Source organism: Lolium rigidum, chromosome 6 (genome assembly GCF_022539505.1).
Source record: "Lolium rigidum isolate FL_2022 chromosome 6, APGP_CSIRO_Lrig_0.1, whole genome shotgun sequence".
NCBI classification, from domain to species: Eukaryota; Viridiplantae; Streptophyta; class Magnoliopsida; order Poales; family Poaceae; genus Lolium; species Lolium rigidum.
The window spans coordinates 257345575-257362669 of record NC_061513.1 but is presented as its reverse complement, the minus strand read 5'-3'; the positions used below and the strand labels follow the sequence as shown (position 1 = coordinate 257362669).

The following is a 17095-nucleotide window of genomic DNA, read 5'->3' as shown; positions in this document are numbered from 1 at the left end:
TCCTTACACCCGACCGGAGTTAGGGTTCCTAGCTAGCCAGGAGTAGTGAGGTGAGAAAGTGGCTGCTCGATCCCCTTGCTCCACCACACTGTCTGCTCCGACGTGCCCCTGATCCCCGGCCGCCGATTCGCTCTTTTGCGGCGGTGGTCATGGATCGGAGCGGAGAAGGTGGGCGCAAGCGCAACTTTGCGAGATATGCGAGTGGGCGGAGGCAGGAGGGTACGGGCCGTGGTGATGGTGGTTGTTTCGACGGTGGTGGCGGTCGCTTCGATGGCGGCAGTGGTCGGCAAGCTGGGGGCGGAGGACGCCAGGACGGTGGAGGACGTCAGGACGGTGGAGGACGCCAGGACGGTGGAGGCCGCCGGATGTCTTCTGCTTCCAGGTCGACGTCAACGATAGCCATGAGGGAAGCTATCGCTACCCGGAGGAGGGCGGGAGCCGGCAGGATGGCGGCTACCGCTACCAGGAGGACGATTACAGGTACCATGAACAGGGTGAGGAGAAGTGGGGGCCTCCACCGCCGTGGTGGCAGGAGCAGTTGAGGAGAGAGGAAGCCCAACGCCTCAGGCACCTTTCGCGAAAGGTCAGGCATGTTGACAATATTCACTCATTTATTTTATTACCATCAATTGTGTTGAGTTTCATTCATACTACTCGTACATTAATATATACACATATATTGATCTTCTTCTTTTGAAGGCCGATTTTCTATGGGGCCAGCTTCTACCAGAGGAATGCGTGCAAGCAATTCAAGAGGAGTTGGCGGGATTTTTACTTAACGAGGTCATACATAAAGGGTCATACATAAAGGCGGAGAATACCATTTCCGCTAATGCCTCCATGTAATCTAGTGATCTCCATGTAATTAGATAGAAACTATAACAAATTCTATCGTAAGAGGCATTATATTATATGTGCATAAACGTGTACATATATATATATATATATATATATATATATATATATATATATATATATATATGTATTTGACGTGGAATATATATAAATGGAAACGGAGAAAAGCAAAATATAGGGCTAGAACCCTAAACCCTGGCGTGAACTTTAGTTCCGGTTGGTGTTACCAACCGGGACTAAAGGTCCGCCAGCCCGAGCATTCCATCGCCGCCACGTGGATGACCTTTAGTTCCGGTTTAATAAGCTAACCGAAACTATAAATTTAGGCTTTAATCCCGTTTTTGGCAGTCCCGGATAGAAAATCGGGACTAAAGGTTCTTCCGAACCGGTAGCGAAAACCTATTCTCTAGAGGTGCGAGGATGTAAGGATAAGAATGTGGAAGGGCCCCACCCACGTTGTCCAATATCCAAGCTTTTCCAACAGCCACGAGGACACATGTTGCGCTCGCCAGGAACAAAGGCGAGGGATCCCCCGGCTAATCTCCAGCATCCTAGATTCCTAGAAGAGCTCTAAGCTCCCAGGGTTCCAGCGTCTGGGGTGAACTGGAGCGTCGCTATCATCGGGCCTACAAGGATCGTCGGTTCATGTGTGTACGTGTCCCGTATTACGCCAGGTCGATTCGAGCGTGTTATTTTCCTCACGCATGAACCCATCTCCGCGTCTCTCTCCCCAACAGCCGAACCATTCTTTTCTTCCACGGGCTGCAAGGGTCAGGCCGCGGTGCCCCTTCTGCCAACCCGCCGGCGGCGCGCCGCCTACCCAGCCCTACGCTGCTCCGCCTGCCCAGCCCTACTCTGCTCCGCCTGCCCAGCCCTACGCTGCTCCGCCTTGCCATCTCCGCCAACGTCCCTACGCCAAGATCTGGCTCCGAGCTTCCAGCGGCGCGTCCCCGACCAGGAACTGCGGGCGGCACGTTGCATCCCCAAATCGCGCCCCCCACCGTCGACAGGACTCAGGAGCACCAGTTTCGTTGTGTCCTCACTGAAGCTGCAGGTTAATCTCTTCCAATCACATTATCTCTCCTTATAATGGGATCTCTGTCATGAGGCGATGATCACCCCCCCCCCCCCCCCCCCTCCCCACACACCTTCTTCACACCGTAGTTGTTTGATGAAATGCTCCGAAGCAGGTTGCAGGCTTCAATATCGACTTTGTTCTGAAGATACAAACTACGTAGTTTCACAAGGATAAAGGTTCTTACATTTCTACAAATATAAATGAAGGAGATTGCCAATGTGTGATGAATGTATCGTGTTGACAACTCTATAGCTTATAAGTTGCAGTTAACCAGTAGAGGGACTGCTGTGGCATGTAGGTATTTAAATTAATTTTTTCACTCATTTTCTATGTTTGTCAGCCCACTGCGTCTAACCAGCATGTTTAGCACTGTAACCTAATTGCAATTTTGAAGAGGCACAATAACCCCAATGGCTTTGACCCGAGATTTTCACATTTAATAAAGGAAGAACTGACAGTAAATGATAACTACATTTGAGAACATGATGGAAAATTCACACCGAATTAATTGAAATTTGGTTATTCGTAACCTGCTGGCAAATTTACGGGCTGTGCTATCATTAGAAAAATAACATATATATATATATATATATATTGTACTTTCTTTACCTTAGTTTCACATGCGCCTTAAATTATTCATTTAATCACAATAATATTTATTTGCAAAATCTATTCCTATCACGAACTGTCACATTTTGAAGATAGTGTTTGTAAAGCAAGTTGTTCCCGTTATGTCACGGTGATACCCAGTCCGAAATGGTACTCGTTGAAACAAAATTGAGGCCATGATTATTCAATCCCAACCACTTATATATAGCCCAGATTTAGCTGCTAGAATATTGTTTACCATAATTTTTGTTGGTACGATGGTGTTGATTTCGGGGCGGATTATTGCTTGCAGGGATTTTCCGTGCGCGAGGCTGCCAATGTGTCTGTTATTGTGGGCAGAGATGAAGCAGGTTTGCAGTTGGTTTTGGTTGCCGTAGTTTCTTTCCTTTGACTTTGAGTCATCTTGTGACTTCTGGCGCGTTCTGAGTTGGTTGAGATTGAGAGGACTGTAGGCCGTTGTTCACGTGGGTGCAGTTACGGGTCTTTTGTTGCTGATTTGGAAGGGGTTTGTGGCGAACGTGCTCACCGTGTATTTTCTTTAGGATTTTGTTTTGGATTAGGGAACGGTATCCATTCTCCATGCACATAGAACAGAAATCAGTGTCTCGATAGGGTCTGTGTGTGCTGGCGATGGCCAGAAATCGACCCGCCAGCTGTTTTGACTCCACTCTGTCGACGCCGAACTTGTTACGCGTTCCTGCACTCCATTGCAGGTCTTCCTCCCTTGGCCCAAGTTTGCACCCACTATTGAGCTCTCAAGCCTGCTCCATCCGCCACCGGGCCTCCACAAACCTACAGCCGGGGCTGAACCTCCTGTAGTGTCTGGAGGCTGCACTAATCAGGCGAACCTGGATGATGATGCAATACACATCCGTGTGTATCTACTGCCATTTTGTCGGATCTAGCTGTATGGGTAAGTGTACCTGTAGCTTTATATAAATATATATGCTTCATAATGGATGTTCCCTGTTACAAATGTACAGATGCATGGACGCATGGTGGATGCATGTTGGAAATTGCAGATCTGTAGTATTTGCACTTTTTTGTGTGTACCTAGACCAGTTATCATTGTTGTTTTTAGTCACTCTCATTCCTATTGTGCATCGTCAATTTTATTGTCACATGGCTTATATATTATATATGACCTGCTATATAGGGACTTCATCATGTAGCTTGCATGTAAAAGAAGCATGATCTCATATATGATCTATTTTAAAAATATGATTTGCTAGATGTTAACTTTGGACTATCAAGGTTGCTCACATTGTGGATATCCAAATATCATTCGGAAAATATAGTCCCGTTTCTTATTAGGTGATAATAATTACTATTTGACATGTGTACCATAGACACAAGTTATTTGTCATGGCGAAGACTTTCTACTTGTTTCACTGGTACACATCAAAGGTGAAAATGATAAGGATCGGGATGGGAACTAGGGAGGTTGACAACGATGGACACGGGCGGTTAACAACCTAGGCGATGGATTGATGGTCCTTCATGTTACTAGAGCCTTTTGTGGCATGTATGATTTGCTTAGCCAATGTGGTTTGATTGGGATTTACTTAGTCAGTTAATTTACAGTTTGGAGTAATCAGTCTGCAAACTTAATATCTTTGCTTTTATATGTTGTCTAAAATTCCTTAGTCATTCTGCAGACAATAGCAAATTTGCTTTTATATGTCATTGTCTAAAATTCATGAGTCATTCGCAGACAATAGCAAATTAGCTTTGTTTTTGTCTGTACTAATCCGAGTTTAAGAAAAATGCAATTCATACAAGCGTGCAATAAATGTGAGATCTATTCCTCTTGAAGTATTTAAAAAACATAAATTAAATTAGTGAAAAGGATTATTTGAATGGATTGCCATTCTAACTTTTGAAATGGTTTGTGCCATCTCTTATACTATTATGTGCAGTCTATTTTCTGGATGTATTAGATGCGTGATATATTTATTTAGGCCCGTGAGCTCTGATGGGTTCACCTTATTCCGTACTAATTTTTCTATTGGCGAGTGGCAAGCTGGATCAAGGCAAGAGACTGACAACCACTAGGGGTCAAACCGTGTAGACAGATGGATGTTTGCACGTGCATGGTGGAAGTCAGCTTGCAGCCAGGTTGTTCGGGTTTGAAAAACGTTTTAATTAATCAATTTTGCAAATCTTTATCACATACAAGCAGTGCAAAAATGGAAATTAGTAAGGTATGTCCAGCCTAAGGCAATTTTGCGCGTCCGTCAATACTTGCAGCCAGTGGGTAAAGCTTTCTATTTGTGCTCAGCCACAGAGAAAAAGGTGTGCAGCTAAATACATCAACCAATGGTAAAACACAATGGTCACAAACCATTCATGCATGTCCTTGAATTCTAGATCCTATGCATGTCCTTGAAACTGACAGTGTAATTCAGAAAGTTTTGTTATTTCTAACAGTTGGAAAGAAACAAATCCAATGTAATCAGTCTGCCAGTGGTAAGTCTGATTCGGAACGATGAGGCCCCTAAAGAAGCCCTGAAGCAAGTTGAGTTCAGGTCTAATTGTATAATACCGTTTTAATTCTAAGTTGGGCAAATCTGTTGTTTTTAAATTTATTTTTTGGGGAGTTTTCATCTTATTTGCACCAGATGATTGTATTGTAGATAAAACCAAGATTATACTCTTCTTATTACATAAAAAGATTCGACAACTGCAATGAACCATAAAGCGTGCTTTGGTTGTATATATATATACACCCACCTATAAAAGTAAACCCATCTAGATTAAATGGCATGCAAACACCACACACGCATCCTTTCCTCTGTCACTTACTAAATAAGAAAGGACTGTCATATTGTGTGGTGTTAGAAACGTGCGACCATATTGAAAATTGCAATGTGCCAGATGATGTTAGAGTTGTGAAAATCACGTCATCCGCTATGATATTTCCGATAAGAAATACTCCATCTGTCTAAAAATAAGTGTCTTAATTTTATCTAGATACGAATGTATTTTAAACTAAAATGCATCTAGATACATTCATATTTAGACAACAATGCGATGCCTATGTTTAGATGGAGAGGGTATATACAAACTAAGTATGTGAAAAACACAGCCATTATAGTTTCCGATAAGAAATAGACCTATGTGCATAAAAACTGAAACTATATAGTAAGTATGTGAAAAAACGCGTGCTGCAACGCGCGCGGGGTCCTTCTAGTTCCAAATGAAATCGAGAGTTGCACAGACCAAAGGAACAAAAAACAAAAAAACAAAAACAAAAAAAAGCTTCCTGTTGCCTAGCTAACTGATGTTGTCCTGCAAAGTGGACAGTTCCAACACATTGTTGAATGACTACCCAGCAATTGAATAAAAATGAAAAATATGACACACATCCGGATTACAAGACATGTTGAAGAGGTTGCACATTTCGGCAGCTCCATTGTGAAGTGTGTGGACATGTAAATCCATTGGCATTGTTCAAATCGAGAACTGCATCCGGCATGCTCAACTAGGATAAAAAAGACTCAAGCCTGCCGAAATAACACAACGCACACGGACACAACTTTGAGAACATTGATCAGATGAGCTAAGAACAACACCAGTTTTAGTTTGAATAAGGGAATATCTTCATCAGTGAAAACCATACAAGACGAATTAATACAACAGTGGTCAGTATCCTCGAGTGAGTACAGTATACTTTGCCAAAAAAATTATCAAGACCTGATCTACTCTAATTGATAGCAGCAAACGAGAAGAAATGGTTGTGTCTCTGAAGATCGACCGCCGCGGTACTGTAATTGCACTTCTTGTAGAGCGCTGCTTCTTCGTCGTCATGATCGGCCAAAAGGTTTCGCAGCTCCTCTGAAAGTTCCCAGTCTGTTGATGGCGCAGGATGTTCTGTGTGCATGTGGTCGATGTTGGTCTGAGCCTCGATCGGGAGAGTTTGCTGCTCCTCTGATTCCCAGTCATCATCCCAAGGCCTTAGCAGCAGGTGCTCTGATCCCTCGTTGATTGATCCCCAGTCAAAGTCCGACTCCTCTTCAGGTTCCACGGGGAGAGTTTGGTCCCCGAGGAGTTCTTCCATTGTGCAAGACATCCGGCCCATGGCGTCGTCAGCTTCAGGTGCGTGGGGCAAGGAAACGGGTGCGGCGGACGTGCACCAGACCAGAGAATGCTCGCACTCGACCTCCTCAGGTGCTGGGACTGGGACGGGAACGCAGACGGACGGCAATCCGCGACAATCCGCGACGGGGGCTGCCATCCGCATCTTCTTGGAGCAGGGCGGATCGGCGGCGGCGGCAACAGGGGCTGGCCTCTTCTGTGATTGCAGCGCGAATACATGCTCTTGTCGAAGCTTGTAGGCGTCGGATTCTTGGCGGGCTGCGGCGCACGCGTTGGGAGCGAGATGAATCTTGCATAGCACCTTCTCGCCGTCGGCGACGATGGCCTCCGGGCGCAGGCACCGGAACTCCTCCATGACCCAGCCGGTGCTGGCCTTGCCTTTCTTGAACGACAGGTGCTTGACCTCGCCGACCTTGAAGCCCTCGTGGCCGTAGACGCTCTCCGTCCTCTGGACGGCCCAGGTGCCGGCGCCGGCGACGCGCGTGGCCCGAGCGTCGTTTCCGCTCTTGCGCTTGCAGGTGGTGAAGAAGAAGCGGTCGCCGGTGCGAGCGGCCGAGGGCACGGGCGCGTACTCGGCGGCGAGGTCCTTGGGCTCGCAGGCATAGACGTCGGCGTGGCGGATGAGCGCGTCGGCGCCGTGCGGCAGCGGCGAGCCGGCGAGGAGGCGCGGCAGGAAGTAGGTCACGGCGTCCTCCTTGGACGGCCTGAACTGGTGGTGCTTGTAGAGGTCGTCGAGCCCGTCCGTCGCCATGGTTCGGCCGTGGAGCTGCTCCGCGTCTAGGTTGATTGGTGGAACTGAATTGGATGGCGGGAGGGAGGGAGAAACCTAGGTTGGATCTTGGATGGCGGGAGAGGGAGTGTGGTGCCGGATGGAGAGTGGGGTTCAGATCAGATACTTATAATCGAAAGGGAAAGGGCGTCACGCGTACTAGACTAGGAAATATTGGCTGATGGTTTGGGTTTGGAGTCGGTTTCCAATTCAATTCGGCGGGTTTCCATGTTCTATGTCCGATACAAAAAATATTTGCGTTTCGCATCGAGACTTTCCATATTTTGAATCCGAGCCGTGCTTCTCTTCGATCTGGTGGCTGACTTGCCAGCAACGTTTCCTTCAATCTACTTTAGCCTTGCAGTTGCAGGCCCGTGTACATGCACCAGAGACCGTACTACATCTTGTTAATTGCAGTTTGCACCACATAAACTTGACACTTCAAAAACATCGACGGCAGTATTTATTTCAACATATTTGCAAATTGGTACTGCATATTTGAAATTTGCATTCGCACGAAATGTAGATAGCATCTGATAGCTCATCATCATCTAGGAAACTGAAAATGTAACTAAAATTAAAATGACGCGGAATCTAAACGGTCGCGGAAACAATGAGCGTTCACCGGTGACGCAGAAGGATGCGATGGCGGTGCATCACCTGTGACACCAACACTTATTCACTGCAGCGCCCCTGTCGCCCCCAAAAACTCCAGCGCACCTCGAACCGGGTGTCCAAGAACAAGCCATGGTCGAGTTGGTCGTCGTTCAAGTCACATGTGAAGTCACCGAGCAAGTCTATATGCTATCCCCTTCCACTCCAGCTAGCATACGGACCATTGTACTCGTGTGATGCGGGGGTTCCGAAGAAACCTGAGAAATTTGGATGTGCAGAAGATGTATATTTTCCCCTTTTCTACAGGCGGTGTATGTTGTTGCTCACGGTGGTGGCGTGTGTCGGGGCTGGCAGCGGTGGCAACGGTGTGTGTCGGGGATAGCAGCGGTGGTGTGTGATACCGCTGTCGTAGTCAGCGACGGTGTGTGGTGGGGATGTCGGTGGCGGCGACTGGCAGCACGAGGATGAGCGTGTCCGCATATAGTGGTGCTCCCGGGATGTTCGGACTTATGTCCCGGTTCGTGATTATGTTCTTTTGGGAGGTAGTGATTTTAGATCGTAATTTGCATGAATGAAATGCATTAATTAATACCTACATAGCCGATTAATTTCATGTTTGAACACCAACATAGAAATGATGCGAATAGACATGATTGGTTTTAAATACATTGTTCAACACCACAATTACCTAAATTGAGGATATGAACCTACCTCATGCATCTTAATTCTGACATAGCGATGAAGACCACGGCTAGGATACCAGTAGCATTGATAGCATATTATTGATATTTGCCAAGAGCATATCTTTTAATCTTTCTCATCTTCATCCTTGTTTCATCAGTGTTCATCTTGTGTTCATGGATGAAATTGTCCAAATGAAGTTCCATATTCATCTTTTCTTCGAGAATTTTCTTCATTGCTTCCTCGGGGCCTTCTGGGTTGCCTCGTGCACTAGCTTTTCTTTTCTTCGTTCTTCTTCATCGCTTCCTCCATCTTCCGAGCTGCCCCGTGCTAGCTCAATCTTCTCTTACGATGTTTTCATTTCTTTCTCTATCTTCGGGTTTGCCCATTAGCCAGCTCAAGCTTCTCTTGCACATTCGTCGTGTCTTCATCTGGATTCCTCTTCCCATCCCTTGTGAAGTAGTATAACTCATCCAAAGTAAGCAATTTCGCATCTAGACAACACTGAAACTCGATAAGTCCTACCCAGTTACTGCACTCACACATAGATTCCTAGAATTTTCATATTTTTTCAGAAACAAAAGGCAATACATAAATCTAAAAAAAATGAAAGTAGGTATTATCGGAAACATGGACCGATTACGGTGCGCACACGGAGCAATGCAAATATTTCCCTGAACCAAGAGAATATTTGTAGGATTCAAGCAATCCATAAAACTTGTTACCTAACTCTAGCACTCGGTGTTAGATTTACTAGGGAATATAGGAAATGTCAAACCGTCGAAACCTCCTCGAATGCGTGCAGGGATTACTTGGTCAATTTCTTGATAAGGTCATGTAATGGATCTATTAGATTGGATCATGGACATCAACACTAAGACGAAAATTCCATCTTTGCTAGAAACAGAAATTTCGTTTTCTCGTGCGTTCGAAATTGTTCCGTTTCTACAAAATATTATGTTTTGTAAAATTTCGTTTTCTTGATAAGGTCATGTAATGGATCTATTGGATTGGATAATGGACATCAACGTTAAAACAAAAATTCCATATTTGCTAATAACGGAAATTCCGTTTTTTGTGTGCGTCACATTGTTCCGTTTATGTAAGATTCCGCTTTCATTTCATTTTCATGGAAACGTCAAAACTTTCCACTCCATTTTAATCGGTAGGTGAAACTATCTGTTGTGAAAAACTTACGTTTCTCCTTCTATTAATGCATTTTTTCTTCACCATATACATATAGCTGCTGCCGTTCCTCGGCAAGAAAAGAAACTTCATTTTTTTCTTCTAATTTAAGAAACTAATTATCCTCTGGCAGGTGCAGCAATGTATATGGTAAACTTAAATTTTAAAAAGCAATGTATATTGTAAACTTAAATTTTAAAAAGCAATGTATATGGTAAACTTAAACTTTAGAAAAATGTTTGAACGCGACCACGCTGGGACTCGAACCCAGAATCTCCCGCTCCGGAGGCGAGCGCCTTATCCATTAGGCCACGCGGTCGTCATGTGAGGAATCCCCAGTAGGACCTAATTGTACTTTAAAATTAACAGTTGCTGAAAAAACTACCGCTAATACTGTTTGGGAGTGGAGCCCCAATTCAATACCAGGGTAGGGTATAATTTACACCCGATAAAAACATGCAAGAATCTTAGGCTAGCTAGTATTCAAGACTGTCAGTACCATTGTACCAACCAAATTACAACATTTTCCGTTCCAAAGGGACAGAGATTTGGTGCACATGGGCACCAGTGATCTCGTTTTTTTTAAAAAAATGAAAATAATAGTTTTGAGTTGTAAAAAATTCTGGAAAAAAAATCCACACATAGTCAATGATGTATCCCACAAACGGGTAAAAAATCAGTTTCAAATACTTAATATTTTGAGCTACACAAAAATGACAAAATTGTAGATCTGAGTAGTCATTTTCAAATCTCCAAAACATATCAGAATTTGTTATTTTTGTCCAGGCCAAAATAAAACGAATTTTGGATTGGGATTTTTCATGATTGTGGGATGTATCAATGGTAATGTACATATTTATTTTCATGATTTTTTATAACTTGTAAAAATATTTTTAATTTTTTTTAACTGAGCGAGAGCACTGGAGCCCGTGAGCTAAAAGCACTTTTCGGTTCCAAAGCAACTATAGATTTTACTTTTAGAAATCTCACTATACTTGCCCGTCTACGGAGGTGGAGTTTTGGTTCATATTTGCATATGAAAATATTATTGAAAGTGCATAAATATTACATCTCAAAAATATAAAAAAATTGGAAATAAAATTTCACGTGTACATATGGACATTCTATGTTCTCAGTCAAACTTTCGGGGAAAACGAACATTTTGCGTTGCTTGTGTAAAGAAGACAAAAAAAATGTTCAGTGAATAGTGATGTTGAAGCATCAAAATTTATCTTTACTATTAAATGGGAGTTGGTCGTTTGACACTAAACGCACTTTGATGGTCGTCATTAAAACAATCCGGACCCTCTAATCTATTCTCCCTATCTTAGCTTCGTCCGATCAAGTCACACCCCAAATATCTCCACGCACAAATTAAGTATGGTATAAAAATCAGTCACGATATCTCAGGCTGTTGTCAACGCTGAATAATTATGGTAACATCAATTACTCTCTAGGCTATGGCAGGAGAACCAACTACTCTCTAGGCTATGGCAGGAGAACCAAAATATGGTACTCCGTAGCATCAATTATGCTCCAGACTTGGTTCCAGGCAAGTCGCCATGTTGCCGCGAATCAAATCAATCACAATACGCTCTAGGAAGACACCTTCCTTAATTGCACGATCCTCATCCTTAATTATATGGAATATTGGACAGATGATGTGTTGCCTGATCAGTTCACTCAGGTGTGTTAATATTTTTTGAGGATAACATTAGTAGCCGCTTACATTTTCAATAGTTGCTTAAGGAGATGTTTTAAATATTATATTTTGCAAAAGGATATGAAAGAATTTTGCCGAAAATTAATCGTTGTACTGGTGGAGTCCGAATTGAATAAGATAAAAGGAAAGCCAATATACTATAAATGTACCAATGAAAAAAATGTGTCTACTTCTGATTGTGTGATTGTGGAGGGTCCGAAGCAACTAGACTTGAGTGATAAAGTCCACGTCATACCCACAAACCCACGCAAGTTAGTTGACAAGTTTTTGCAACACATCATGTCGATCCAAGACCCCAAATTATTGGAGTAAGCAGTATGTTAAAAAAATGCGATACTATGCATTGCTATGGTTTTATCATTTTTAACATTTTCCTCACAGGCAGGAATGGGTGTGGAGCTCCAAACCATATCCAATAGGCTTGAGTCTTAAGAAAATCCAGGACATACTTAGGATGGACCAGCATATGAACAATGAGTGCTTCAACTTGGGAATTCATATAGTGGCATGCGATGAAATCCTACAGATAGCAGAGACTGATGTGCACTACATAGATCTAGCCTCTTGTGTAAGTTAGTACAATCTGGCATTTTCATTGTTGTCACACGAGGTAAAAAATACCGAGTAAAGCCAAATATACAGTCCCTAGCAACATTGTTCAATAGTTGGCCTGGGATAGACTACAAAATCGCATCACACAACTTGGTAAATATATTGACTTATCCAACGGTGTCACATTACATGTGTTTCTAATTGTTTCCCTTTTGAAGATTTTTCTTCCTTATGCATCCATGGGTCACTTTAACTTGTTCTTCATCGATAAGCATGAATATTCTACTAGATTTAGATGTGCGCCTTGGCGCACGATCCCGTGAATATCGAACCGATCTACATGTAAACGAAAATACATTTTGTAGGATTTAGAAAACAAAGTCTATAAAAATTAAACACACAAAATTAGAATGGAACAACAATGCTTATACACAATGAGGAAAATAGCGAAATCTATGAACGCTCTTATGGTTTTTTGGAGACAAATAGAAGTAAAGCTAAAAATAACAAAAGTAACATCTAAATAAGCTCGCCGCAATTCAGTCTTTTAAGGCCACTACGGGCACACCAAAAAACAAATTCTAGTAGGTAGTTGCACCGCCAAAATGTGCAGCTTCTGCACCATAACTTCCAGCATGACACCAGGCAGGATCCTGACATTCTCGAGCTCTACAGCCTCCATCTCGACAGCCTCCATTAGGCTGCAACAAAGCAAATAAATGTTGTAATTAGAGCAACATTAAGAACACCATGGAATAAAAAAATGTTGGAGAACAAAGGGAATGTTATACTAATGTTGTAATCAGATGAAAGTATTTGTAAACCAAGAGTATTATTTGCACTTGGATATAGCATAAGAAGAAACCCAAGCCTCAAGAGTTGCCTCCATAGGTGAATAAATAAAAAAATGTAGGAAGTTTTCGATAGGGATTAGCTGATCTATTATTAGAAAATATATAATTAGTTTTGTAAGAGTTTGATAAAGGACATAGATTTTGTGTCCTACCGTGACCAAGAAATCGATAAGTATATGTTCTCAAAATGATATCAATAAATAAATAGGTGATGCCATCTAACAGAAGGAATGCACCCGAAGTCTTACTTGAGGATAACGTATACTAACTATGCTCGTATGACAAAAAGCACCCTAGTTATTCTCTTGCTACATGTGCTCGAGGGCACACACTCAGCCTCGACAACAGTTTATTGACAATGATACTTAACAGGGTACTGTATTTTATTTTTGGTAGCCAATCAATAGAGTGAAGTCCCTACAGAACTAATCCAGCTTAGGTACATTTCCTCAACAGCATATCGATATATTTACGTTGTGCCTGAGCAGAACCGAGGCCCGAGGAAAAGCTCGAGGTATAAATCTCTACCTGGTACCAATACGGCTAGCAAATCTAGAGGGAAATAGAAGCTGACCTGACAACCTTTCAGTGAGGAGCAACAAAGCCTTCCGTGACGCGTGAGGCAGAATCGAGCCATCTGGCAGCACCTGAAAGAGTAGATCGATAGTGAAATTGAGAGTAGTTGTGATTGTGTATTTTGTTTCTTGTGCAAAATAATTTGAGCTTCTTCTGTCAACACATGTGCATGATAGTAAATAATTCATAGTGAAGGAGCACACTAAAAGGTAGAGCTGGATAAATAATTTCTAACACTATCTAAAATAATCCATAACCTGTATCTCCATTCACGCCGCCCAACCAATCTCCTCATGTGTCGTCGCCCACAAAATACATGGCAAGTGAATGCAAGAAGTTTCTAATAAGATCAAACCGTAAACTGAGTCGTGATGAGACAGTGACTTAATATCACTAATCATCCAAAATCGTAGCTCAAGCAAATGATAATAAATGCATACAGAAGGAAAAGGAAGAACGCTACATTGTTTCAAAGAATTCGTAAACCACATGAAGCAATGGCTCCGAATAAAGGAACTGACAAATTTCCCACAATAGTGGTGACTACACGCGCGCGCATATCATGCATAATTGCACAATAGCACATACCAAGAGAAAATAGATTTACCGTATGCAAAAAATAAGAATAATTAACATCCACATTGGTCACGTGACAATAATTTACCCACACATGTTGATCAGAAAACACAGTTTTTTGCTCAAGCTTTTGTCTTCTATGGCCTAGCTGTAATTCCCGGTAACAAAATTAAAAGAACACAAAAGCTGCCGTTAGCCAAAAGGGGAAATAACATAACCACATATGAACTTTCGCTTTCTGATTATGCATGGTAGAGACAAATTGGTATAGGAAGATCACATTGGCGCCAGCATGCTCTCGCCTCCCCGGCCATGGGTGGATCATGGAGCAGATAGACCCAGTCATGCTACATCTGGCCAACATCGCCAGGTGCCCTGTCAGGACATCGGGAGGGGTATATTCTCCTAGCCACCAAGTTGTTTCCAACGGGTGAACTCCAGGTGTAAATTATCATTGATGATGAAAACCAGATCTGGCGCGATTGTATCCAGCAGCTCATTGCCTTCATCTTCATGTCCTTCTTCCACAGTGCTTCACGTCAACTGCTGGGATCTCCTCCGCTGGTATTGTTTTCTTGCATCATTTTCATGGGTAGGATTTAATTCTTTTTCATGTACAAAATCATTTGCTCTTCTGTCAACGCATCAACGCATGTGCATGACAGTAAATAATTCAGAACGATGGAGCACCCTAAAATCTAGATCTGGCTATAAATAATAACATGGGGCAGTTAAAAAATATGTCAAGCTTTTTCACATGCGGCGACCAATTTAAAGCGCCAGAGGTAGTATCTGAGTCTGATCTCCTAGAATCTGAATTCTCTAAAACTAATGGCAGCCAGCGGGTTGTTGCCTTGCTGCTATAATATAATCAGTGAACAAATTAGTCATACAAATTTTCATGGAAGATTTCATTTTTCTTCAGGTAGAAGACTAATCTAAAATACTTTGCAGTACAAGTCGTATAATACCAGATAGTAGTAAACAGTTAAAATGTACCTATCTTGATTGTTGCTGAAGAAATGACTTGGAAAGCAGATATAGGATGGATAGAGGCTGGATGTGCGCAGCCCCGGTATTTCGCACTAATGATCGTTTTGTAATATACTCGATAATAAGCTGATAAAAACATACAATATATATATATATATATATATATATATATATATATATATGTTGGCTCAACAAATATGTTACACCCTTTTTAGGATTATAGATTCTCTATTTAACAGGTTAGCTCAACAAATATATTAAGCATACATCTCAGAAATTTGCCATGACGATGCATTCAAAAAATGCTGCTTTATGTAATCCATGGAAAATGAAGATGTAGGAAGTCAAATCCTAAGTGCAGCATCCAATCGATGATAGTATTAGCTTGGAAAATAATAGTCATGAATTTCATCAAAGATAACCTAAAGGCTAATCGAGCAGAAAAAAATATTCAGAAGTAGAAATTGCATCGCAGTGCTAGCAAGTGTATCGTTTATGTGTGGCATAGTCCCAGCAGCACAATCCATTTTACCTCTATAAATTTTACCTTCCCAAAATCTTTCGAAGGAAAGGTAAAATTGAAGGTACAAATTTTTAACCTGAGAGAACTCCTTGTAGGCAATCAGCAGCGAATGAGATGCAGATTAAGGGAACCATTCCATTCACATACTCAACTACCTCCTTATTTCTGCTATATGCATAGCACAAGATGCGCTTGGATGCTAATAGAGCCCCAGTGGTGAGAACTGCCTAAGTCACAACAATAAACATCACAACACGGACAGACAATCAGTCACCTTCAGGATTCCCGGCCCCTAGTTAGTTTGATACTCCAGTGCTTCCCCATTGAAGAAAATAAAAAATGGTGTTATCAAATAATAATTCCGTCCGACAAAACTGTATCATGTCCACGTATATTAAGCTTCCGACAAAACTGTATCATGTCCACGTATATTAAGCTTCTGCTTACCTTGCACCAGCACCAATCCCATATGCTATAGTATACATCACTGTGATAGTTGTCATGCTGCACAAGAAGATGAGTGTAAGTATAATGCAGATATTACCATAAGAGCGTATTAGCTTACATGGGAAATTCTTACCAGGTCGAAAGAACTGAAGTTTGCAGCTCTGGATTGGGTAGAAGTCCCGACAGAAGAATAATGGCCTCAAATGACCACCATTCAAAACTGGAAGATGCACAAGAATAGGCATTAGCCTGAGTAAAAGAAACATGACTCACAGATATTCTGAACCACACTGCTAGGATTACCATAACATTAATGCAGATGGCAGAGCTAGGCGCATGAACACAGCGACTCCACTGAAGGCATCCTTCTTAGGAGGTGAGAATGTCTCCATGCATGAATTTGAGAATCTGATGTATGCAACAAGCATGAATACGTTCAACCAGTACGATACGCTTATTGCCAAAGCGGCTCCAAAATACCCCAGACTGATCTTGAAAACCAATAACCAACAAAAAGGAATGCGCAAGAGCAATGTTGCAATGAGTACCAAAGCATAGGAATTATTAGGCTTTGAGACTGCAAAAACTTTTTTAGGGGCTGGCTGACTGCATATGCAAAGAGCCCTGGAATCAACCGGACAGTGTATCTTCCAGCTTCCCGTGAGATCACAAGGTGTTAATTTCTCATGAATACCCATGCTCACCACCAGGAGTTGGAGCTGTTGCACCTGGCACCTGCAAAAATAGGATTAAATTTAGGAAGCTAAAGAAAGCAGTTGTACAAATCATCAGAAATAGCAAGCTAAAATATTAATTGAACACCATGTTATCATTTACTGAATAAATTCCAAAAAAGACCACAATTACAGAGATCAATACTCCCATGTGCTTGGATTTTAAAGGACGTGCTTTGTACATATTGCAGAAAACATGCTACAATCAAAATTCAGAGCCTCTGACC

General features: G+C 42.3%; 1 protein-coding gene, 1 non-coding gene and 1 pseudogene across 2 annotated transcripts; all 3 read right to left on the bottom strand.

Annotated features, from left to right (window-relative positions):
- Nucleotides 1-6248: 6248 nt before the first annotated feature.
- On the bottom strand, nucleotides 6249-7391 carry LOC124664003 (NAC domain-containing protein 41-like). Its single transcript, XM_047201620.1, has one exon. The coding sequence runs from the start codon at nucleotides 7389-7391 to the stop codon at nucleotides 6249-6251; it is 1143 nt and encodes a 380-aa protein (XP_047057576.1).
- A 2745-nt stretch (nucleotides 7392-10136) lies between these two features.
- TRNAR-CCG lies at nucleotides 10137-10209 on the bottom strand. The gene has a single exon. It is a non-coding gene; the product is annotated as a tRNA-Arg (tRNA).
- Nucleotides 10210-12721: 2512 nt separating this feature from the next.
- LOC124664002 lies at nucleotides 12722-16798 on the bottom strand (annotated as a pseudogene).
- Between the last annotated feature and the right edge of the window lie 297 nt (nucleotides 16799-17095).

Coding starts and splice junctions, on each gene's coding strand:
- LOC124664003 (XM_047201620.1), bottom strand. CDS start 7,391: ATGGCGACGGACGGGCTCGACGACCTCTACAAGCACCACCAGTTCAGG.